At 33.8% G+C, this 24,833-nt stretch overlaps 1 protein-coding gene across 3 annotated transcripts in view; it reads left to right on the top strand.

Annotated features, from left to right (window-relative positions):
* LOC117120160 (lysosomal-trafficking regulator-like) overlaps nucleotides 1–24,833 on the top strand; it is a 56,334-nt gene that overhangs the window by 16,558 nt on the left and 14,943 nt on the right. For 2 of the 3 annotated variants that reach the window (XM_033265183.1, XM_033265181.1), the window contains exons 8-28: nucleotides 1,466–1,735; nucleotides 4,520–4,629; nucleotides 5,290–5,635; nucleotides 6,508–6,685; nucleotides 9,338–9,473; nucleotides 9,761–9,932; nucleotides 10,503–10,696; nucleotides 11,154–11,411; nucleotides 11,973–12,146; nucleotides 12,443–12,724; nucleotides 13,199–13,397; nucleotides 13,805–14,152; nucleotides 17,483–17,790; nucleotides 18,406–18,575; nucleotides 19,110–19,239; nucleotides 19,760–19,944; nucleotides 20,193–20,278; nucleotides 20,573–20,725; nucleotides 22,345–22,416; nucleotides 23,346–23,483; nucleotides 24,079–24,243. In XM_033265183.1, the coding sequence (XP_033121074.1) occupies nucleotides 1,466–1,735; nucleotides 4,520–4,629; nucleotides 5,290–5,635; nucleotides 6,508–6,685; nucleotides 9,338–9,473; nucleotides 9,761–9,932; nucleotides 10,503–10,696; nucleotides 11,154–11,411; nucleotides 11,973–12,146; nucleotides 12,443–12,724; nucleotides 13,199–13,397; nucleotides 13,805–14,152; nucleotides 17,483–17,790; nucleotides 18,406–18,575; nucleotides 19,110–19,239; nucleotides 19,760–19,944; nucleotides 20,193–20,278; nucleotides 20,573–20,725; nucleotides 22,345–22,416; nucleotides 23,346–23,483; nucleotides 24,079–24,243 (4,074 nt within the window). The remainder of the gene's footprint in view (nucleotides 1–1,465; nucleotides 1,736–4,519; nucleotides 4,630–5,289; nucleotides 5,636–6,507; nucleotides 6,686–9,337; nucleotides 9,474–9,760; nucleotides 9,933–10,502; nucleotides 10,697–11,153; nucleotides 11,412–11,972; nucleotides 12,147–12,442; nucleotides 12,725–13,198; nucleotides 13,398–13,804; nucleotides 14,153–17,482; nucleotides 17,791–18,405; nucleotides 18,576–19,109; nucleotides 19,240–19,759; nucleotides 19,945–20,192; nucleotides 20,279–20,572; nucleotides 20,726–22,344; nucleotides 22,417–23,345; nucleotides 23,484–24,078; nucleotides 24,244–24,833) is intronic. The other variant, XM_033265182.1, reaches the window with a different exon arrangement.

The following is a 24,833-nucleotide window of genomic DNA, read 5'->3' as shown; positions in this document are numbered from 1 at the left end:
CATGAGAAAATCTCAGATATTTGTCATATAATACTTCATACTGGATGATATTAAACATGTTTTTTTTTTTTTTGGCCTTCACATATGTTCAGTCTTTATGTTTTCAAGAAACTTATGCAAATTAATCATAATAGCATGGTAATGGTTTTAATAACCTTTTGACTGTAAACAACGCAGTCAAGTTCTGCTTGAATGTCGATAAACCAATCAGATCCACATCATACTGATGTTGTAATCATTTTTTGCCTACCAAGGGCCTGCTAATAGTGGAAATGCCAAGTGGTATTTGATTGATATTTGATTGCCTGGGATGGTAATGATATTTCTGTCTATAATTAGCCATGTCATCATCACATGATATACAGATGTTTCTTAGTTCTGGTGATGCAATTTTTGGAAAAAGAATAAAATTTGATTTCCTACTGTACTAGTGGAATTTAATAATAGTGATCCGCCATAATATTTTACAGATACAATCTATCGTTTTTATCATTGAGTGAGTGGTATAATGGAGTGGTGCCAAGTTGTGCTAGGTACATTAGAGGTGTTCAGATAAAGGTTATAACTAATATAGAGCCAAGGCTGTTGGTCTCATAGCTAAAGCAGATTAGCTCAGTTGGCTAATTAAAATGGCGGTAGCCACTATGTGTGCTCTGAACCTTGGAGACCCTTTCCTACCCACGGTCTCTGGTTCAATTCTATCGCTACTTTCTTTGTGGTTCAACTGTTGGGCCGAAATGCTGTCGCGCAACATTTATTTGATGAGATGTTTAATTTGTTGGTAATGTGTGTAATAATCCATGCATATTAATGACTGCAGTGCACTCTACGAAAAAGAGCATAGGATTGTCTTCTGGTGTACAGCCTATTCACCACCAGAAAAATCTCTTGAAATAGGTCCTCAGATTTCTGGGGTTATCGTTGATGTAAACAAATCTAATGAAGAGGAATGATTTTACAGTTTTTTAGTTATGTTTTTGGGCGATGTTGGGAAAGATGGACGGACTACCCATAGTTCTTTCTGGAAGTATAAAGATGAAAACGTGATTATAATGAAAACATCATTTGTTACTGTATATCAGACAACCATTTGAATTTGCACTGGTGCTAGTGAAGTACTAGTGATAATGATATTAAAAAGGTATTAACAAAAATTTGAAAAATAATGTTTAATTGTAATTTTCAAATGAAATACAGTAGAACACCTATTAAAGGGACACCCTGTGTAGAGGTTGGCTGTGGTGTTAAAATATATATATCTTTCACTTGTTTAGTGCCCAAAAAAGTGTCCCCTTAAGAGGGATGTCCCCTTAATGGAAGTCCTAATGGATAATTGTATTATAACTTATATACTTAAATGTTCATAAGTAAGCAGTTTAAAAATTTGAACATACAGAGGTTATTTACATTATTTAAATTATACTGTATCTAAATGATTTGTTGATTAATGTATTACTCATTAAAGGTGATGCCACGAAATCGAGAGAGGACTACCACCGTTACGGGAGACAGCGTGAGCTCCTCTACCCGCAGGTCTGCCGTATGGTGCTGGAGTTACTTGCCAAGGAGGAGAATCCAGAATGTCAAGATGTTTTGTGCTTTGCTCTCAACCAGCTAATTTACATAGCCAAGGCATGCGATTCTAATCGTATAAAACTTTATATGGATGGACTTGGAGGTACGATAATGAGATATTTTACTTGGATACTGGAGAGAAAGGATAAGACAATACAAGGTAAGATATGCTAATATTTCTATCACTTGATATAGTTTTTTTTTTTGGCTACTGGACTTTTAACTCATTACCCATCCATGCTTTCTGTGCTGTTGATTCACATGACCGTCTGTACAAGTATTAGATTGTTGACTTTTTATTTTTTTCTAGGACAGATCTATATATGGTGTCATATTTCGTAGACTTAATTTTGGAAGTCTATTCATTTTATATTTAGCTTATGATGCATCCAATAATTCCTCCAATTGGATCTACTGATACAACTGACAGGAGAGATGATAGCAAAGTGTCTACTTGCCCACAATTGGGCTAGACAAAAAAATTGATGTAAAATTTGTATTGTATCGCTGACATATTAATGGTAATAAATGTCGATAATGATTTTTATTGAATTTCTTATGGCCAATCACATATTCTCTGGTCTATTGATGAAGCAGCGTAGATTTAGCTTGCCAGATGAAATGCTGGTCTTCCAATCTTAGGGCCCTGTGCTTAAACCCTGTTAAAAATCATGATTTTCTTCTTTCGTGACTATCATAAGTGATCCAAATACGCGCCACTCTGGAATATGCGTAGCTCATGGATATTTAAAAAAAATTTTTTTTGCCTAAGCACTACTCTTGAATAAGGACTATGGCACTTATAAGAGATATATTATATTTTTATCAAATGTCATGGTGCTTAAATGATAGTGCATAATCATCATCTGTTGATGTTTTGTATTAGTGGGATACTAAATATATTAAATAACCCGATTTCTCATGGATTAAATAAGATTAATGTAAAGTCATAGGCATGTACCCATAATAAATGGAACCGTTTAACATTGCCAGAGAGCCATTAGGGTATCCCGACACATAGATGCCCTTAATATTGGTCACATAAATAACACAATCTAACTACAGTAACCTAAACCCCATTCCCAGTAACCAAATGAAACTATAAAGCTTGCTTAATATTACTTTTAAAAAAAAATCTTGAGACAATACATTTTTATTTGAAAGCCTAGAAAATTAAACTTCCCCTATAATCATTTATAAATTGTACATGTCTCCATTTAATTAAAGATGACTTTTGGGACCAGTTATTCAATGTCTTTAGCAACTTTGATCTCTATAAATTAGAATAATAAATAAAAAAGACATTTGTGAATTTGGGACCACAGAAAAGTGGTCTTTAAGTGGAGGTGTCTTTAATTAGAGGAAGACCTGTATTTGTATTGTATTGCTACAGAATGTGTCTCAAATTGAATATTACTATAGGAGGACCTATAAAATAAAATGGATTTCTTTTCCCCCTATTCTCCCCATCTAGCAGCTACAGCACCTACATTACTGCAGGCAACAGTAGCATGATTAGCAAAACCCAGACTTTAATCGTAAAAAATGTACAACAAAGGCACAATGGTATTCCTGGAATAGACTTTGATGCATGTTTTATAAATTTATACCTAGATCAACTCCACCAGTAAATTACGCTACATTTAACCTTGACTCCCTTTCCAGTTCATCTCTACATCTACAAAAATCTAAAAATGGGTACCAGTATTATTCTATTTTTAGTTTGAAAAAATACTTTGTTTTATGTACAGTATAAAAAAAATTTTGATTCTGTAGTTTACTTGGCCCTCTATTTTTTCACTTTTTTGTTCTCGTATTTACTGGTAGATATAATTATAAGGAAAACAGATTCAAAAATTATGATTTATTTCAAAACCTGATCTTTCTTATGTTACAAAAAAATGTATTGATTTCAAACAATACTTACTTTCATAATTAAGAGATTGAAGAAGATAAACACAATATGTTATTAATGTATTGCTAAATATATATACCCACTAGTGATTCAAGAAAGGTTAATTTATAATATCAATATTATTCATGTTCATCAGCTGTGTAACACTTCATGGCCAAGGGCCAAATTGCGTGTTATTTACACTTTTATAAAACAATTAGAATCCATTCCATAATCAATAAAAATTCTAGTCATTAAAAACACCTAAAATATTAAAAGGATAAATGAAAGACAAAGGGAATTTCTTTTAATCCTTTTTATACTGGGAAGCCTATTTAGTAGTACTACTGTTCTACAGGGCCCAGTGCAAGGAATTGGCATATAACTAAACATTATATAAAGCTAAATTGGCCTATATTCAAAATAAGATTGATCATTAATTACATGAAGCATATAGCCACTACTGTACATTACAATTATTATTGTTGATGTTTTTGTGTCTACTGCCCCAGGGGTGAGGGCAGTAGACACTTTGTTATCATCTGGCAGTTGACCTTGTGAGAGTACATCCTGTGGAGGAATGTTGGGATGGGTCCTGAGCTTAAGGTAAAAATGAAAAGTAAGTTTACAAAATATGCTACCATGCTGTATATGACCTGTCCTAGTTAAGTTATCAAGTGAATTGCCAATACAGAAAGCTGTTAGATAAGACCAGTCCTAGAAAGTAGTCACAATAATCTGGTATATACTTGTACAGTTATTCAAGTGGATTACCAACACAGAATTCCATGGATGAGTTAAAAAGTAGCAAAAAAAAAAATGTAGAAACAGTAGAAACATGCTCTCACTGGGAGCCTGTGTTTGTATTTGTTGTTGTCTTCATTGTTATTAACATAACTGTTCTAAGTATTTCAGTTTCATTTGTAACCTACATTAACACGGTTTGTGATTTTTATCTTTGTTACTATCTTTGCAAAAAAAAAATCTAGTTTAGCTATAGCACGATTATATCGATTATTATTATCGATTTGGTGTGTTTTCCTTTTGTAGTTGTTCAAGACCTGTTGTTGGAACTGTTCGCAGTTCTTGTCCAGCCCTATATGTCTGCTGATGAGTTGCGCCAGTTACTGCATCTGTTCCAAACATCCAGCCCTCCTATTGTAAGTATTAACAATTTTGCTATGGAGGTTATGTATTTATCGTTGTTTTCTGTCTTTCTATTTGTTAGCAGGATGTTTCAATACCTAATAATAAATGGCACATACTAAGACGTGTTGAATTTTGAAGGGAAAGGGTCAAAGGACAAAGTTAAAGTCAAACATAAAAGAAAACAAAGAGAGGAATCCAGTAGCTTAGTGGATAAGGTGCTTGCCTTCTAATCCCAGTGTCCTGGGTTCAATTCCTGTCACAGCAGGACTTTTCTTACAACTAAAAACAACCCCACACCCTAAGCCTCATGAAGTGACTTAACTGATAAAGCATCACATTATTTTCATTTATTTAAGAGGGCTCCTGAATATCTGACAACCTAGAATACGCTAGACGGGTCACCCACTATATAAATGGTTAAAAAAAATAATAATATAATAGAATCTTCCTTAAACACCCTCTGTATATTTGGTATTTGGGCATAGGGCAGAGAAAGGAAAGCTATGTAGAGAAGTTATTTTGCTCTCTACAGTACTTTTGTTATACCGAAGTACATCCTATCCTTAACAATCTGGATTTAATTGCAAGTTTGTTATTAATATTATAACGAAATAGAGGTGAAGAATTTATTTGATTAAATTCAAGTATTTTGTTGCAATTTTTTTCTCTAGGATTCTTTGTTGAATACATTATTGGAAGTTACTGGTAGGATCAGTACTCAGCCGTCACACATCCTCTGCTTTCCCGTGCATACCCCACCTCTGGAGGAAACCCCATCTGCGACAAGTACCCCCAACCCATCTGCCTACAAACTGCCTGAAGATCATTATCAATTCCCTAGCCCAGATCCATGGAGCCTAGCACCGCTAAGATTACCACTGCAGAACCAGCTTAACTGGCCCCCGATTGGTAAAGGTTTTGGCCTGACAATGTGGATGCGGGTTGAAGAGAAAGAGGGACGAGAGAAGCCTGCACCGAAGCTCTTGCGAAGCAGACGATCATTTAGATCAGCAACAGGTAATGAAATCTTCTTTAAGGTTTGTCTGCATTAAAGTAAAGTATTGGAATTGCTTTCTTCAAATTAAATCACTTTTTATTGTCCAAATGAAAAAAAAAACAAAACAAAGGAGCATAAATATACTGTAATTCACTAGGTCAAAATTACTCTAAACATAGTCCATTGGGACAAGTTGCTGTTAGCCTACCACAGCATGACCTGAAATAAACCTAAAAACTTTCCATTTTACAGAAAGCAAGCGCAGTATACTAAAACATGGAAAGATATTTCTATGGTTTTGCTGCTAAAGATATTCAGAAAAACAAAGAAAATAATAACTTCATATGTTTGTTACGTCATTACTTACCTGGATATATACCAGTTTCCTTTTGGAACTAACTTACCAAAAAAAAAAAAAAAAATTGGAATCATCCAAATAAGTTGGTGTACATATTACAAATATCATATATTCATGTAGTATACCTCTATTTTCAATTTTGAAGCACGATTGCATCAATAGAAAATAGTTAAAAAAAAAAAAAAAAATTTAAAATAAAGTTTAAATATTAGAATTGCTTTCATTGCATACTTATTTAAATTTACCAATTTAATATTAATACTGTTTTTATATACTTTGCAAGAAATTGTTTGCTAATAATTTTTTTGTAGCAAAAATCTGAATCATTTTGATGTGTGTCTCTCTGGAATATATACAGTATATTTTTTTAAGCAGCAATTCAAGGTTTGAAATTAAATTGTTAGGTGTTTTGGATTTTTCGATAATTTCCATAATTATGTATTTTATTATAAAATGTTTGTTCAGATTAATTCTTGTTTGATTCCCAACAAGAACCTCAAAGATATCTAATTATCAATTTTTTTTTTTCAACAGGGAAAACTAACAGCAAGGTACAGCCAACCTACAAGCCAACAGTTTACCATTCAGGTGGAAATTTTGAAGAAGGTTCATCCATACGGAAGATGCTACTCCTTCATATTGTATCCATGGGGAATTCAGATGGATTAGTTCAGCTCTGGGTCGATCCCAAGTCAAGTTCATTTGTTTTCAGGTAAGTTTGTTTTGCCTATTGTTATGCCAGTGTTAAAAACAATTTCTAACACAGATGGCATCAGGACAATAACATCCAATTAGTATTAGAAAGTGGTTTATGACTGGTGTAACAATAACCATTGCCTTTTCACACAACATAGGAATGTACAATATTTAATATAACAAATAATATATCAAAACAACTAATAAAATATATTATACAATTTAATGACTAAAAAATAATTATATATAACATGTTTTTATACCATTTAGTCTAACTTCTAAAAGTTTATTGTTTATTATTATTTTTCCACCTGTGTTTATCTTAATAAAACTATTATAAAATTTCAATAACACATGATACTGTAATTTAACTTACAACTAGTCAAATACAGGGGCAGATCCAGTGCAAAAAAATTGGGTGGGATCTTAACCCCTCCCCCCTTCTTGCATAAACTTATTCACACAAGCAGTTTTCCCATATCTTTTAAGTCCTTTTATGTAATGAATAGTTAATATAAATTAATAGGTGAACTAGTACTATAAAAAATACACATTATTAATATTAACACTGAAGTAAGAACAAGTTTTTCTTGTGTATGTTTTTGTTGCACCCTAACTTCCTCCAGGGGCCCCTAGATAAAGTATCATTATCATTATGTTTCTTTTGGATGTGAAGGTACTGAATATTTTATCTTCTAAGAGTGCTAAATATTTACGACCAGCATCAAGATTTTATCACTTGGTGTCAGTCATCTAACCATCACTTGGTGTCATTCATCTAACCATCTGCTTTCTGACTAAATATTCATAAGAATTCTGTATTAATAGTACACATTACCTTTTTTGTATTATTTGAATTTTCAATTATTATTTAATTAATTTTAACATTTACAATGATCCAAAGCATAACAAATATAGTAATAGTAATAAAATGATACAGAATGAAGATTTTATCACTTGGTGTCAGTCATCTAACCATCTGGTTTCTGACTAAATATTCATAAGAATTCTGTATTAATAGTACACATTACCTTTTTTGTATTATTTGAATTTTCAATTATTATTTAATTAATTTTAACATTTACAATGATCCAAAGCATAACAAATATAGTAATAGTAATAAAATAATACAGCATAAAGATTTTATCACTTGGTGTCAGTCATCTAACCATCTGGTTTCTGACTAAATATTCATAAGAATTCTGTATTAATAGTACACATTACCTTTTTTGTATTATTTGAATTTTCAATTATTATTTAATTAATTTTAACATTTACAATGATCCAAAGCGTAACAAATATAGTAATAGTAATAAAATAATACAGCATAAAGATTTTATCACTAGGTGTCAGTCATCTAACCATCTGGTTTCTGACTAAATATTCATAAGAATTCTGTATTAATAGTACACATTACCTTTTTTGTATTATTTGAATTTTCAATTATTATTTAATTAATTTTAACATTTACAATGATCCAAAGCATAACAGATATAGTAATAGTAATAAAATGATACAGTAATGATAATATACAATTATAAAATTATATAAATCCAAACTTTTATTGTAAAAAGCAAGGCAGATTGAGAGATGCATACTAATTCAGTGTTAAGTAATCACCATTGGGCATAGCATGTATCCATTAAACTCAGAATACAGAGAAACAAACATATGGCTACACAGCATGTTTACTTTTTACCCAGCATAAAAAAAATATACACAGGCTCTGAACTAATTATGAGGCCAAATAATCATGGTTGTTAAAGTTTGATATTTGACTATGGCGCATGTGAACTAACCAGCATTATATTTTGAAAAAATAATATATTATTTGACATATATTCAGAAAATATTAAATATTTAACTTCTTAGTTATTTGATGCCAAATATTCATACAAGCGATAACAAATATTTATGGGACCATCTAATTAGGTAATTTAATACAGTAAAGCTCAACCAGATGGCACCTTAATTAATATTCAAGGTCGTTTTATTTTTAACATGATTTTCTAATTGAATCTAATTACCTAAACATTTAAAGTAAAGGCAAAGGTTTGATTTTATTATGAAAGTAAATAAACGTTCCTCAAGTAACTAAACGTTCTTGATGATGACATAATTAATGTTGAAATATTGAATCCTAACACATGCGTGCAATTCAATACTTGGAGTATGTAATTATACTTTCGTAACTAAACACTGTTACAGTATTTTAAATATGTTGCACAGAAATTTCTTTTAATCTGGCAATATAAATTCACAAATATGAAATAACTAAACAGACTCTATACAAGCTTTACAGTATAATATTTTACCTATGGTTTAGTTCACTATTAAAAACATGAATTATGTATGGCCATGTTCCGACTATCAAATGTTATTTGACAAAAAACTGTTGTATGCCTATATATAGTCATGATGTGCCTATATATAGACATGATGTGATGTCATCATAACTATATTATTTTAGTCATGTCATATGTTTTTGTCAAATAAAATTTCATAGTCTGGCCTGGACTTTATAGACAGAAGATTCTCTGAAATCTGGTGTTTTGTACTTGTATTCTTATTATTTTTATTGTTTTTTTTTTAACTATCTTTTAATATTACTGTTGTTTTTCAAATTTTTGCTTTTTTGTATTATTATTTTATTATAAATATTTTTCAGGGCATCAGAAACTAGGCAGAACCAATCAAAACAACTAGCAGAGAAAGTGATTGAGGTGAAAATTAACCCTAGCCAATGGCATCACATATCACTGTCATACGTTGAGAAATATGATGGACTAAAGGTAGCAGGCCATGTGAGTATTATTTTATTTTTATTTTAATTATTTTGACATTCGTGTATGGTGCTCTACGTGAAACAGAGCACCCTACAAAACTTACATTTCAAAAGAAAAAAACCAAAACAAACTAAGTGTAATAACAAACAGCTCAGGTTATCACGATTACAATTAAATTTACAGTTTAAGCATAAAAAAAACATGCTAGTAAATAAACAGTAATACTACAAAAATTAATTTAATAATAACATTGGATTGAATTAACTTTAACTAAAGCAAAATTTTAATTTCTTTTTGCTATTCAGATTCTCCTTATCATTGATGGCCATGACCAATATGAGACGCTTTTAAAGTATGAGGTATCGTCCCCAGGAAGCCCAAGCCCAGCAAATACATGTTGCCTGCTAGGCCACTTGCTCCAGGGGAGTGAAGCCACTCCAGGCCTGTGGCAGATGGGCAATGTGCTAATTTTCAATGGTAAGAAATTATTTATTGCCTGCCATTAATATATACTGTCAGCCTTGCTTGTGTATGTGGATCTGTATTGTATCTATCATAGTATACCTGTTAAGAAAAAAAGTAAACATCTTTAAGTCATCGGCCCATGAATGGTTGTGGTTGGTTTGATTTAATTTTAGATGCAAGCGCTGACTTTTGAACAAATTCTAACTAATTGACAGAATAAATTTGTGAATAAGATCATGTTTTCAAGAAAAGTCTTTCATTTTATTTTATCAATAATTTTCATTTTGTATATTATATTTAAATTGTCTGATTTTCCATATTTAGTTGTCTTTTTTATATTTCAGTTTGTCTGGTTTATAAAAAATTAAATTAAGTTAAATTAAAATTAAATATACATTTACTCCAAAATATAAGTAGAAAAAGAGTACATAATAAACTATAAAAAATTGATAAAAAGGCTAGTATACATTAAATAAATATATATAACGACAGTATTATCAAAAATATATTTTCTGTATTTCCATATATTTTTTTGTATTTTGTCATTCAAAAATCATTGTTTTTTTTCTTCCATTTTTAAAGATTCTCACTTAATGAACAAGGAGACATGTTTCCATCTCTTCACAATGGGACCGGATTACTATACATTAGCAGCCTGCGAAGGCAGCAAACAACCAGCAATGTACAACCGTCACATATCGGAGGATGTGCTCAAGTCGGGTATCAGCCACGACCTTTTAACAGAAGACAGGGAAATGGATCTGCGAAATCTAAGGGTAAGGAAAATTAGATTTTTTTCAATAATTTGTACACAGTGGCGGCTCTAAGATATATTTTCTGTCGGCTAAGCTGTCCGACAGGGGGACTTGAGCTCGTAGGTTCAAGCTGGGAGAAGGGTTTGGGAGAGGGTGCCCCTGCCAAATGAGATTTTTTAGAATAGTAACATCTGGATGGCCGGAAATGGCACTCTCAGACTGTGACAGACATGTGTTGGCTTGGTGTGGTCATATTTTTATATTCTTTATGGTCTGACTGCCCAACAAGCTCTGTCCAACGGGGGGAGGGGCGCTGACATTTCTGGTGGGGGCTTAAGCCCCCATGCCCCCCGTCGGCGCTGCCACTCCTTGTACATATACTACTGTGAAGAAATGTAAAATATATATTTATCCCTTTCTCTCTATTTGGTATAAAACCACAGTGACTCATTCTAAGTTTTTATAATTAATTTTTTAGGAGAGTTTCCTTGCTGCTTTTTCGCCGTGTGATGGTGAAATTTTCAGTTGTTATACTTCATCGTCCCAGGCAGTTAAGCCTTTCACTAGGATTTTGTCTGCAGGAGGGTTGAAGCCCGCATCCAATGCACTGTTGAAGACACCAGTCCCCATGGAAGTCAACAGGTTATGTGCAATTGAAAGTCATGTCTACAGAGATATGCAGACTGCTGTTCATGAGTTGGGTGGTACGTCTGTGTTTCTGTACCTGTTTGCCAGAGTAAGTTTTTGTCTTTGTATTTATAACTTTCTTATCTTTATGATACTCAATGTCGTTATCATCATTGTCATTATCACTACCATCAGTATCATCAATATTGTCTTCATTATTTGACATTATCTTCATTATCAGCATCATTATCATCACCACCACCATGTTCATTATTATCATCACCATCATCATCATTATCAGTACCACTATATCATCATTATCAGTACCACTATATCATCATTATCAGTACCACTATCATCATCATCATCGTCATCATTACCATCATCATCACTATTATTAACATCATCACTATTATCAACATCATCAACATCAACATTTATCACTACTGCCATCATCATGATTATGATTATGGTTATCATTATCATTATCATCATCTTCTTTATTATTATTTATTATCATCGTTATTATGATGATCATCATAATCATTATCATCACTACCATTATCATCACCATTGTCATCACCATCGTCATCACCATCATCATCATCATCATCATCATCAAATTTATCATTATCTATCTGAACAACTGATTCACATCCCTTCATTGCAGGTTGTAGAAAAAAGCAGTGACAGACAGGTACAAGCCAAAGCCCTCAAGGTGTTGTTTCAACTACTTAAAGGAAGCCAGTCTTTGGCTAGTGATTTCAGGTCAATCTCTGGGCCAGCGTTGCTAGGCAAAGTTCTGATGTCATCATCTTGCATTGTGGGATTCCAAGTTTTAAAGGTGAACAATATAACATTGATATCACATGAGAATGTCAGCTCAGAAAATAGATACTTCTATATAAAAACTATTTGATATAATTGTGAAATTATATTTACAGTAGATAAAAATTTTTAAAAAATCTGTTTTAATGGATGGCAACAACATATGTTCATGTGGTTGTAGTGAGTATGCTTGTATAATTGGTGTCAATTTTGTTGAACTCTCAGCTTTAGAGATTTATTTCATTGAGAGTTTAGAGTGATAATTGTGGACATTGATTGAATAAATCTTGATTGATTGAATTTTTTCACCAGATATTACTAGATTCATGTTGCAGTGACAGCATATTAACATACTGTAGCCTGACTAATCAGTACAAAGTGAACAAAAACAGCCATGCAGTCATCAAGTCCAACCATCTCCTGGTCTACCTCATCCTAGCCTGGAAGCTGTGGGAAACATCCGAGGAAGGCGTGTGGGAGACGCTGTACCATGCCGTGGAGGTGTTGATACGGGAAGATCATAGACACCGAAGCTTTAACATTGCTCAACTTCAGAGTCTAAACATAGTGGATAAGCTCTTGATGATTATCAGAGTAAGAGATTCAGACTTTGAATGTATATGATATAATTCTTAGATTCATCCTTTTATATCTGTTTTAAATGGAAACATCCTGTATTTGATCATGTGATTGTCAATGGTGCAATTTTAATCAAACTTAACATGTTAAATTTTCATTTTATTTGTGACATATTTATATTCTTTGCTCGTTCATTGTAGATGATTATTTGTAGTGCTTAGCCATGAATATTTACAATGTTATGATAATTATGCAAGTTTTGTTTCGGATTTTGCTTATGATTTAAGTTATAATTCCAAATTTTCTGAAAACTGCATATTGTCTTCTGGCAAAAGTGGGTACTTCCTTTCAGCGACTCACAGGCATAGTTTTTTTGATTAGTTTTGGCTATTACACTATTTCCATAATTTGGAGGTAATTAAAATAGAATAAAAATAGTAATTACTTACATAAATACTTATTATAGTTTTGTTTGATTTTTTTTCGTAGGAGCAACACAATGATTCAACCACTGTGTTTCCGGGAGCTGTCTGTTTCTCTATTGTGAACCTTATCAAAGCCATTATGGGAAGCCCGCCAGAAACGCACCTAATTGCTGAGGTCTGTGATTTCCTCTTAGCGGTTCATCCAGCAATCCAGACCTTTATTTGCCATGCGAAATCTAGTTATTATTTCACATTACACACAAGTAGGTTCTATATCTTTTGTCAGATTTTAATCAATGTTCGTAAAACGCCTTCCGAAATGAAATTGTGTCAAGGCGCTAACAGTATTCAGATCACTAATATTGCAAACAACCGAATAACAATAAGTAAGAATAAATAGTATATTAGCCGTTCTAATAATGAAATGCGATGGTGGTCTTTACAATGGCATTAATATGTGCACTCCTGATGTTGAGATGGCGTCGCCATTACAACCATATACACATATGTACCAGGGCATCATTATGCTTGGCTTCAATACTTCCACCTAGAATAAGCCACACTGGTCATTATCAAGTGATTTGTTGTTATCATTTTCAGTATTATTATGTTTTTGTGGAGATAGTGTAAAGTACAGTTATTCATGAAAATAACTGTTTCTGAATATTAGGTGTCTCACAAGACCTCCAAGCAACCCATTCCCAGCCTAGCCCTCATTATCATCTGTACAGTGACACTTCCAACTCTCCGGTTACGAGCACGCCGAACAGACCGAAATTCCAGCTATCAAGAAGCGTATCAGATCCTGACAATGTTAGTAACCCGTATCCTGGGTCCAATTCAGATGTTCCAGCAACACCTCCGACAGAAACCAAAGATTCGTTGCCAGACATGGTTAAGGTTGGTTTGTGCCAGGCCACCAGCCTTGAAGATGAAGAGAGGAGGACTAATGGATTGCAAGTTGATATAGATGTAACAGATGCGTCCACTGTAGACAAAGATCAAATTTTGCAACAAGGTATGTTGTTATTACTTCACTTTATTTTCATTCACTAAAATATAAGTTGCATTTCATAGCCCAAAGGCAAGTCGAAAGCAAACCCACATCCTTAATATCGTTGCTGGTTCTAATGGCATGTACGCCAGTGGTTTCGGACCAAGTTTTCTGGGTTAAGGACTATAAACCGTAGGCACAGTGTATACAACAGGCTCATGTGCACTGTAAAGAACCCAGTACATCTTTAGAAACAATTAAGGGGGATACCCTAGGGTACTAGTCCATACAGCCCCTGTTGTGAACAGATGAGAGAAGCTGGCACCGATTTACCACATGGCTCAGACACAAAGAGACCCTTAGGGAAGAAGAAAGTTACTGTACAAGCTAATCTATGCGCGTTAATCGCCCTTAAGGCTTAGGTGTAAAGTGCTGTAAAAATCAAATTATTATTATTATTATTATTATTATTATTATTATTGTCTCCACCAGGAGATATGTTTTCAGTTGTGTAAGTTTGTGTGTGTGTGTTTGTGTGTGTAACATTTACGTGTTTTGTGTGGTTTTCTTGTGTTCAAATTATCTCAAAAACGACTGCACAGATATAGATGAAAACAACAGGGAGTGTTAGGTATGGCCCAATGAAGAAATTATTAAATGTTGGTAACGGTCCGGAGTAGGGTGTGGATGTGAGGACCAATTAAAGGATTTAAAAGCAAACAATCTACACAGATACTTCAAGAATGTGTCAATTTATCAAAATGAAGGTTTTGTTAAGGTTTAACCAAGTTACAAGGAAAAAATTAGAAGTGTGAGTGACGATCCAAATTCACGTGTGAATTTAAAGGTCATTTAAAATGCTACGGTCCCAGACCTAAATATTTCTAAGAATAATCAATGGATCTAAATTTCCCTTTCCACAATAGTTTGTCATATTTTGATGAAGAAATGTTTTGATTTTGGTGATTTTGGTAGGGTGTGGATATGAGGACCATTTAAATTAAAATGTCCCAGACCAGATATTTCAAAAACTAATCGACTGATCTGAATTAAACTTTCGTGAATGTTTAATCAAGTTACAAGGAAGAAATTTTGGAGAGTTGTAACAATCCAAAGTCGGGTGTGCATTTGAGGGCCATTAGGTCCCAGACCAAAATATCTCTAGAATGGATCAGTGGTTCGAAATGACGCTTTCCAGAATAGTTTGTCATGTGTTAATGAAGAAGTGTTTAAATTTTAGTCACAATACGAAGTAGGGTGTGCATATGAGGGCCATTTAAAGATTAGGTTTACCGTATACCGTAGGCAGACAAGCTGTGGGATGAATATTCAAATTAGTGCAATTACATTTAATGTACAGCGTTTTATATAACTTCAATTATTGGGAACACATTGGGAATATTTTCAACACCAATACTTGGCATGTATTTCTTTTGTCAATTATAAAAGTAAAATATTTCTGTGTGTTTAACCAGCAGAAGTAAGGAACTGGCAAGTATAAAACTAATACAATAATGAACATTTCCGGTTGGCCGGTTAGTGTTTTTTTTTTAAGTAGGTGGTGGTTAGACAGCAAGTGGGTTGTCGCTTTTTTTTTTTTTTTACAATCAGTAGTTGAGAACAAAATGTTGCAATACTGTATGTTGCTTGAATTTTGTTGTTCAAAATGTAACATGTGTAGGCGTATTGGTGCTGCATGATCCGTGTGATTTACAGACCTCAAGGTCGGGAATTCAAACCTCATACTGTCCATTTTCTTCTGGCCATGCATAGATACCCCAGCTTACATCGTTATAAAAGTTGTTGTAAAAGTAGCTTAGTAGCTGTGGTTTGAAACTTATGCAGCAAACCATTGATTAGCTAATTTGGAACTCTCTTGAGTGGGGACTTTGTCTTAATCAGTAAAAATGCTTAAAAATAAATCGATTTTGGCACCAATGGCATTCCATATTACTTATTTGCATATTGTTCCATAGTATACTTTTTCTGGGATTAGGCATCAAAATGTTTCTCGCCATAAACTGACACTGATGGCGCTCTCCGAAATTTTGCTAATTGGACACTTGTGGCAAGTCTATTGCACTATATATATAAAAAAAAAATAGATTTGAACTCGTCACTAATGACGAGTTAGATGATCCGCTTGTCCGGCACAAGAAAGCAAAACAGAAAAAAAATTGTAGCCCACCCAATTTGAAACTGGTCACCACAGGCATGCTAGACAAATATTTTACCACTAGACTAAAATACCGCCCCATAGACTTTGCACATAGAGCTGAAAATGGGACGTCGGTATAGTCACAATTTTAACTTTCAATCAAAATTTCAGCATGATCCCAACATTTGTAAATACAGTTTCAGGAACCCAAAATATGTAAAAAAAATGTAATTTCTAGCTTCTGTACGTGCTGTGCGCGGCACAACAAATTTGGAAAAATTTTAAAATGCCCAAAATGAAAAGGAAAAAGATCTTTTACATGCGGATCACCAAAATTGTGTAGTGAAAAGTAGGCTGACATGGAATTTTGGTGAAATTCGGATTCCGAAATCTGAAAGTGGCCACTTTTAAAAAGAGTCTCAAAAAACATTACTAAAAGTGGAAATAGTAACCCTCTTTGAAATAAAAAGTGTTTGGGCGAGCTACTGTGCGTATTAGAAAAGGAGTCGAGCGAAATCTGGTGGGGTGGTACTGGTGGTGGTTGAAGTAAATTAGGAACATATTTTGGGAGATTTATTTTATGTAAAGTATTTGCGGTGGGACGGAAATATGCTCCCTGCTGAGTGCTCCTGTTATTGTTTTTATTGTTGTTGTTGACATTTACAATGCTGCATACTGAAGTATAGTACTCAGACAATCAACCAAAGTTATTAAAAATATATAAATAATATAATAATAAAAATATATACCAGTAATAAAAAGTTTAAAAAAAAGGTGAAAGTGGAGAGACATCAAATTTTAGCCAACTGTCTATGTGTGACAACTATTTCCTTACCACTGTCTGTTTGAGCACTTTTATTTTAAATGATCCAAGTGTGACTCCATAATGTTTGTCTTAAGCCATCTTTACATTTGGCTGTTTTAAGCCCATATGTAGTCATGATGTGCCTATATATGTTCATGATGTGATGTCATCCTGACCATATTTAGGCACATCACATGTTTTTGTAAAATAAAAGTTTTGTTTTCTTTTATTTTTAATTTGAGAAAATAATGGAAGGCCAGCATTATAAGCATCAAGCTACTCAAACCACTGTCATTTGATGACTTGGTTTAAATATAGAGATAAATTATAAGTTTACTTTTTATTACATGAAAAAAATATGACTAATATTTTGTTTTATTAATTCCTGTAGATGAAGAAGACTTCTGCATCATTCGATCACCAGATAGTGTTTCTTTGACCTCTTCGGAGGATCAGAATGATGAAAAAACTACAGCTAATAATCGTGCCAACTCGAGTTATGACACACTTGATGCAAGTTGCATGAAGGAGCTCCAGTTGGCTCTGCTGTGCTCTGGTCTTTTAAAGCTTCTCTTCAGTGCCATTGTATCGATGCCTGATGCCAGTCGCCAGAAGATCATTGGCATCATCATCAAACCTGATCTACTTCTGGTGCTCGCACATCATGCTCATGATGATGTCAGAGTTAACATTGTTAAGGTAGGCTTCTAACATGAAGTTATTATGCTTCATGTAAGGTAGTAATGTAATTATGTAAAATTTCTGAAGCCTCCCAAAATTAGTTTAGTTTATTTACATTAAATCACTATTTTAGTTTGGTGGATGAAATTTTTTTTTTAACAGTTCAAAATTTGTGCAAGTCTAGTTTCTTTTATGTTTGCCAACTTATATGTACTAGCATATGCCATTTTTCCTTTAGAGGAAGTTATCGTGAATTAACTTTTTACATCTTAGTATGGTGTTAAAAAATTATTTGCATTACGTAAACATCCTCATTTTCCTTTCACTGTTGACCACAATGATTTATCTGAAAATTACCAGAGTAATAAACCACTGTTGAGCAAGCTACATACTGTTTTCTCAGAAGGCATCTTTTGTTTACTGAAAGCTAAGTGCTGTGTTGGATATTATACCTTTATTTTAGACTGTTTGTTCAGTCTTGTTGTCCGTAGGTCTAAACCAAGGTTGATCTGCATTGTCTAATTTTGTTTTTTGCCCACATGTCATTTATACAGATTGAGATGTTTATAGAATTTAATTTTTCTAGAACTTAGATGTGTATGATGTTCATCATTATTGTCTTTCCCATCATAGCTTCTAGAAGTGTTCTTCCTCCGAGCTGATGAACCACAACTTGAGGCATTTCTTAAAATGCGTGGGTTCAATCTTTTGGCCAATCAGCTTCACCAATACCCAGCTACTCGGGAGTTACTTGAAGCTTGTTTGACGATTACGTATGGAAAACCGGTTGATTTAAGCCAGAGGTGAGTCAGTGTTGTTCACTATTCCGTCGTTCCCCCCATCAGCCCTCCCATATCAAAAGTACCAGATACATCATGGGAAGTAGTTTTTAATCTATTGAACATAAGTAAATCCTTGCCAAGCCTCGTGTCTCATAGGGCTTGAGCTTATCCCCAGTTTCTGTAGTGTCAAGCGGATGAAAATCTGATACCCCCCCTTGGTGGGACCTAGTCCACTGCAGGTTACTCCCTGCAGTTTTGCTGGAACCCCTTGATATAGCTGGGTAGAATGAAGCAATTTAGATAAAGTGCCTTGCTCAAGGACACAAGCGAAATGCACAGCGAAAGATAGAAACCCCGGCCCCGAGGCTGGAAAACCAAACCATTTCCGCTGTGTCAAACCGCTTACAATTGAACATATGGGGAATATGTAATTCACACTAAAGCCCTAAAATGATAAATAAATTTTTATTCCAATGCAAAATAAGAAAAGGGCTGCTATTAGTACACATATATTTAATTTTGTTTTTTTCTCTCTTCTTTTTCCTTTCTGTTTAGTTACAACCCAATGGACCTTCAAGACATTGACCACTTCCATCAACTGTCGCTCATCCCGTGTCTTGCATTACTTGAGAACTGTGTCCATGAACCCCCTCTTTGCCATAATGCACTCTGCTTGCTCTTACACGTAAGTTTATCAACAGTAAAATTACATTCATTGTAAGTTGGTAGTCCCACATATATGCATGATAACTTGATGTGAGCCTGCATGATTATGTAGAAAATGTTACCGTCCTACACTCTCCATCATATATGCAGTATGCATCATTAAAATTTAAGCACCGTCTTTTGGTGTAATGAACCATCTACTGTATCTGGTCAAAAAAAGCCTGGGCAGAAAATAAAATTGCCCAGGCAAAAAAGCCTGGGCATTGCTTAAAGTAACTAATCCACATGGTAAGTGTAGCTGAACAAATTGTACCCAGGAAGAAAATGTTACTAACATAAAGCCTGTTCTCCACTAGGCGAATTTATTCGCGCGAATCGAAAGCGTCGGCTTATCAAATGCGCATTCACATTTATATAAGATTTTTTGCAAAGCGAAAAAATGCGCAACCAGTCAGAGCTTAGAAAGCGAACCGGCGAACTTAACAAATTGCTGACTATGATCATAAAAATAAAACTTTGTGCTATTTGTTTTCCTATAGCTCTTTGAAGGTGTGAATCCCCTTGCTGTCGTAATGCTTGAGAATGGAATTAATGAAACACTATGCAATGTGTTGACAGCACTGTGCACCAAGCCGTTGGCACTAGGAGTTTGCAGCGATGACTTGAAACTGCTAATTACCGATGTCCAGCATTTTATGACCTGTATCATTATAAGGGCTTGCAGGTATGTTGTGTGATTATAGGAACTTTGATACATACACCCATGTTATTAGCACTAAAAACAAGATTTAAATTTAAATATTTATTAACCATGTTATTCCTATTTTCTCTCTTAAAGAACACCCCTTCAAATAATAGAATAACCCATTATCAAAAGATTTCACACTACATTGCATTGTTTATTGTTTTTTTCCCTTGATTGCTGCTGTTCTGATTTTCTTCATATAAACAGTTTTCCTTTCCCTTTTCTAGTCAAAGCATTCAACAGAATATGGACTACTTTGACGACCTTATGACCTTACTGAGTGGAATTGAGCAGGAACACTGCTCAAATTATGGTAGGTTTTATTGTACTTATGAGCATGTGGAAACAGAATACAGAACTTTTTATCGGTATTGTAAAAGCAAAAGTACAGTACAAGAAATTTCAGATGAAACTTTAAGTTATTGACATAATATGATATGCACAATTATGCACAATCCTGCTCTTATGTGCGCTATTCTTGCCAATTATGGCATTGTGGTGCTCTGCGCAATACACAAATCTTTCTAGGCCTTTCTTCTAGTTATGTTTTTTGTGCTTAATCTTTTATCACTGTCCATCTCTATAATGTTTGTTGAATTATCCACAGGCGAACAGAGTTATCCAGTTGAGGTTTTCCACGAAACACAATGCTACATTGTGCGTGAGGTTCTTGGCCACATGCAAGCCACATCGTGCCAACAGGAAGCGGTGGTCTCCCACTTATGGAAGTCTAATTTCATTAGAAGCATTAGTTATTCAGGTTTGTATTACTACTCCATTTTGTTTATTCCTTTTTTTGGATGCACCGTGACACTAAATGCTACCTAGATGAACTGATATATGTCATATTTCTTTTTAGTGGAGCTTACCTAAAAAGATATTAGAATCTTCCCATAGGCCATAGATAATGATGATATTCATTGTAAAAAATATCGAAAAATGTATTGGTTCATCTGAGTAATCCTACTGACTAATTATATGACTGCTGATTTCAGTATTCTGGGTTAAAATTTCTACATATAAATACTAATTACTGTAATTTTTTTTTAATTCTTGGATTCAATATGGTTTATGCTATACCTATTATGGTAATGGTATATTCGATTTATCTATTGCTTCTTTGATATACTCTGATAAACCTTTTGTTTACTCCAAATATTAACCATCTGATAATCCTCTCAATTTATATTTCAATGGTATGCAATAATGTATATTTATAGCGACCTGATGTGGGTTTTTATTTTACTTATATTTCTTTAGCTATATCCACAGTTTTCTGTATTATATTCTCATAATTATATTATCATATGAATAACTTTGTCAATTATATTTCTTCATGCGATCATCATGTGATAATCTTGTATAAAACCATGTTTAAAGTATGTGACAATAGTGTGATAATCATATATTCCTTGTAATTGTCATATGTTTAACATGCAATAATTATGTAACAATCCTGTGATAATCATAAAAAACATTTGTTGGTCTTACGCTAATCAACTCCAGCCATGTGAAAATCATGCGATATATGATAATGGTGATATGATGATACTCCATAGACCCTTGTACATAATAATGTATACAGCCACATGAAAATTCATTTGTTGGTCTTGTGGTAGTCATGCCCCAAACATAAAGTGGGGGTAGTCATCTGTTGGGGTTTGTTTTTGAGTATAATGTTCCAACCACATGATGAACTTGTGATACTACTCTCATTATACAACACTTTATATGAACATACCGCAAAAACCTTGAGAAAGCTCTATAAGGTTAGTCTCGAGAAGGATCCCATCTTGAAAAAAGCACATGGGCTTCTAATGAAGGTAATATGGGCTTCCTTCAAGATAGTACTTACATTCAGAAGATGTCATCTTTGATTATTATGATTGCCTGTCAGTATCAATATTATTTTATTGTACTAACATGGTTGAAATTTTAATAAGTATTAAAATTTCATAGTTGAAAAATGTTGTATAGTAGAAATTCCAAAATTTACATCATTCATTTTGAAAAGAAGCCCCCTTATTAGTTGGCAAAAAGAATTTTCGAAAAGAAGCCCATCTTGAAAAGAGGTCCATCTCGAAAATAAACCCATCCAAGGGTCCTAGAAAAAAAGAAGCCCAAGGCTTTTATTCAAGGTTTTACGGTATGTTGTTCTGATATCATCCTCCAGCCATGTAACAATGATGTAATAATCATTTTACAAATATTCATTTGGTGATCTTATTATAATCATAGAGAAAATATTTTCTCTATGTTATAATCATGTGGCAATCATGTGATAATCAGTATAAATCTCTTGTACTTGTCATGTAACAACCATGAACTACCAATGTGCCTTTCATATGACAGTCATTGCATGTTTGTTGGTCATTTCAGAACGGAAATATGAGGAATCTAAGTGCCGTCAGCGGTCACTTACCAATAGGAATGGACACCTTTTTGTATCAGGTCTATCATCGTTTTCATTTCATTAACCCACAATTATTCAAGCTAACATTGCTTTAAAGCACAATACATTATCACTTGCTATTAGGCCCCTTTAACAAGTTTTTTTTTTGTTCAACAAAAATTAATATTTATATCTGATTATTTCTGATTATTATTACCTTTCATTGTTATTATATTATGTGTGTTAATGTTATAATTGTAATTGTTAAATATAGATGGCTTGCCTTCAAATCCCAGAATACTGGGTTCAAATCTTGTGTATGTCACAAACAACCCCATTTCTTTTGTACAGAACAATAGTTTATTCTGTGAGAGGCAAGTCATTTGTTGGGTGAAAATTTAAAAGTTAAAAAAGTATAATATCTAGATTGATAGATTTAGATAGATTTCTTTGATTTGCCTTACGGATACATTGCACAACATTTATAATGTAACTAAAAATTGTAAAAATAAAATAATTACTTAATCTTGCTTACTTCCTTAGTTTCTTGCTAAAGAATAATAATAGTATAATAATAGTAGTGTGGGAATTATGTTGCATCTTTTGCCAAAGCATACAAGGCGCTAGCAACCTTATTTTCACCCCGGGTCATTAACAAGATGTTGGCAAACTGGAACTTAGTTCTACCTTCTTCACTCCCTAATGAGTACACCTAGTCATGGTGTTTATAGATTGATACATTTAATGAAACAACATCCTACAATGTCTATGTATACTTTTGTGTAGAAATAGACAAATTTATGTAAAGTGCCGGGCCTAAGGACTCCAGTGAAATGCACAGCGAAAGGCTTGAACCACTAACCTCAATGTTTAGAACATGAATCACAAATGCAGCACCAACTGCTCTTACAGCGGATTGCATGATAAACTAAAGATGGAAATTCATAGTTCCTAATACGATACTTTGTTTCTAATTCCTAAATTAAAGGCTTCAACACAGCTGAGATAAATCCTCGAGAGAACCTCCGCAAGTCCCTTAGCTTCAAGTTGGCTAAAGATATGCCTGCAATGGAGCCTTTGGTGCAGAACAAAGGCAAACCTAAGTCTCAACTTCCACTAACTGAAGGTAACGTCTGAAGCTTGGTTTCCATAGAATCGCTTACCCTATCGGCGACAGTCGCTGACAGTTGTCGGGAAAGCTTGCAATGCACCCTGATTCTTCTGCAATGCAATCGGCAAAGTTGATCCAGGTTCAACCTTCCCGACAATTGTCGGTGACTGTCGCCGATAGGGTGAGCAATTGTATAAACCAAGCTTTAATAAGATATTCTTCTAAAGCAGTGATGGCACCAGATGGTTATCTTTTCGAATTAAAAAAAATAATTTTATGAAAAATAACAGTAATTTATTGTGGGCTGCTGAAAAGTGGTCCTTAATTGGAGATGGTCCTTAATTAGATGTGGTTCTTATTTAGAGTTGTCCTTAATTTTATATCTGTTATAAAATAACACAGTTGTTTATGAAACTTTCATCATCTGTATGCTATTTGTTGTTAGACATTGCATGTTCTACCAACTCGATCAACAGTTGTCTATTTTGGAAAATTCTATGGTTTAATATGGTAATATTTAAAATATAATATCAGTCTACAGTATTTCATGTAATTTCTTATTATTTTTATAATTATTATTTGTTGCTTAACTTATTTTTTTTTTATCCAGACCAAAGATATTCAGTGTACCTTGATACAATGTTAAGATTACAGCGTAATGAAGAGGCCAAAGATCAAAAGAAGCATACCAGTCAGCCGGTAGCATCTGAGCAAGACATCACCAAACGCTTTCAACATTTGTGTAAACTTGGCGTTAATCTTACCATCATGAAAGGTACGCATATTATACACTGTTAGCTGTCTGTTCTTCTTCCAGATGGAGGGGAAACTTCATATTTGAAGGCTTTGGGCAGAGATGGATGTGGACTACTCATTTTGACTTCTCCCCTAAGGGATCTGTCGTGTCATCATGCACAAGCCAAGAAAGCCCATTGTCTAGTCCACACATGACGGGCGTACCGTTCAAACCAGCGCGGATATTATGGCTGTAATTTGTGGCGCCACTACCTTAACTGCTCGGCTGTTCGACTTGCTCGCTATCATCCTTAAATATGTTTTATTACATTGTAATCTCTGTCCACACTATCAAATTTTCTTTGACAAAAAGCTGTTGTATGCCCATATATGGTCATGATGTGCCTATATATGGTCATGATGTTCCTATATATGGTCATGATATGCCTATATATGGTCATGATGTGCCTGTATATGGTCATGATGTGCCTATATATGGTCATGATGTGATGTCATCATGATCATATTTAGGTATGTCAAATGTTTTTGTTAAATAAAATTTTATAGTCTTCAGAGGGCTTCATTATCAAAAGAGGCTGTTACATAACATCACATGGCATCTATTTATAA

This window comes from Anneissia japonica, unplaced genomic scaffold, assembly GCF_011630105.1.
Source record: "Anneissia japonica isolate Jap-2015-1 unplaced genomic scaffold, ASM1163010v1 scaffold401_len1656234_cov178, whole genome shotgun sequence".
NCBI classification, from domain to species: domain Eukaryota; kingdom Metazoa; phylum Echinodermata; class Crinoidea; order Comatulida; family Comatulidae; genus Anneissia; species Anneissia japonica.
This window is presented reverse-complemented; position numbering and strand designations above follow the sequence as displayed.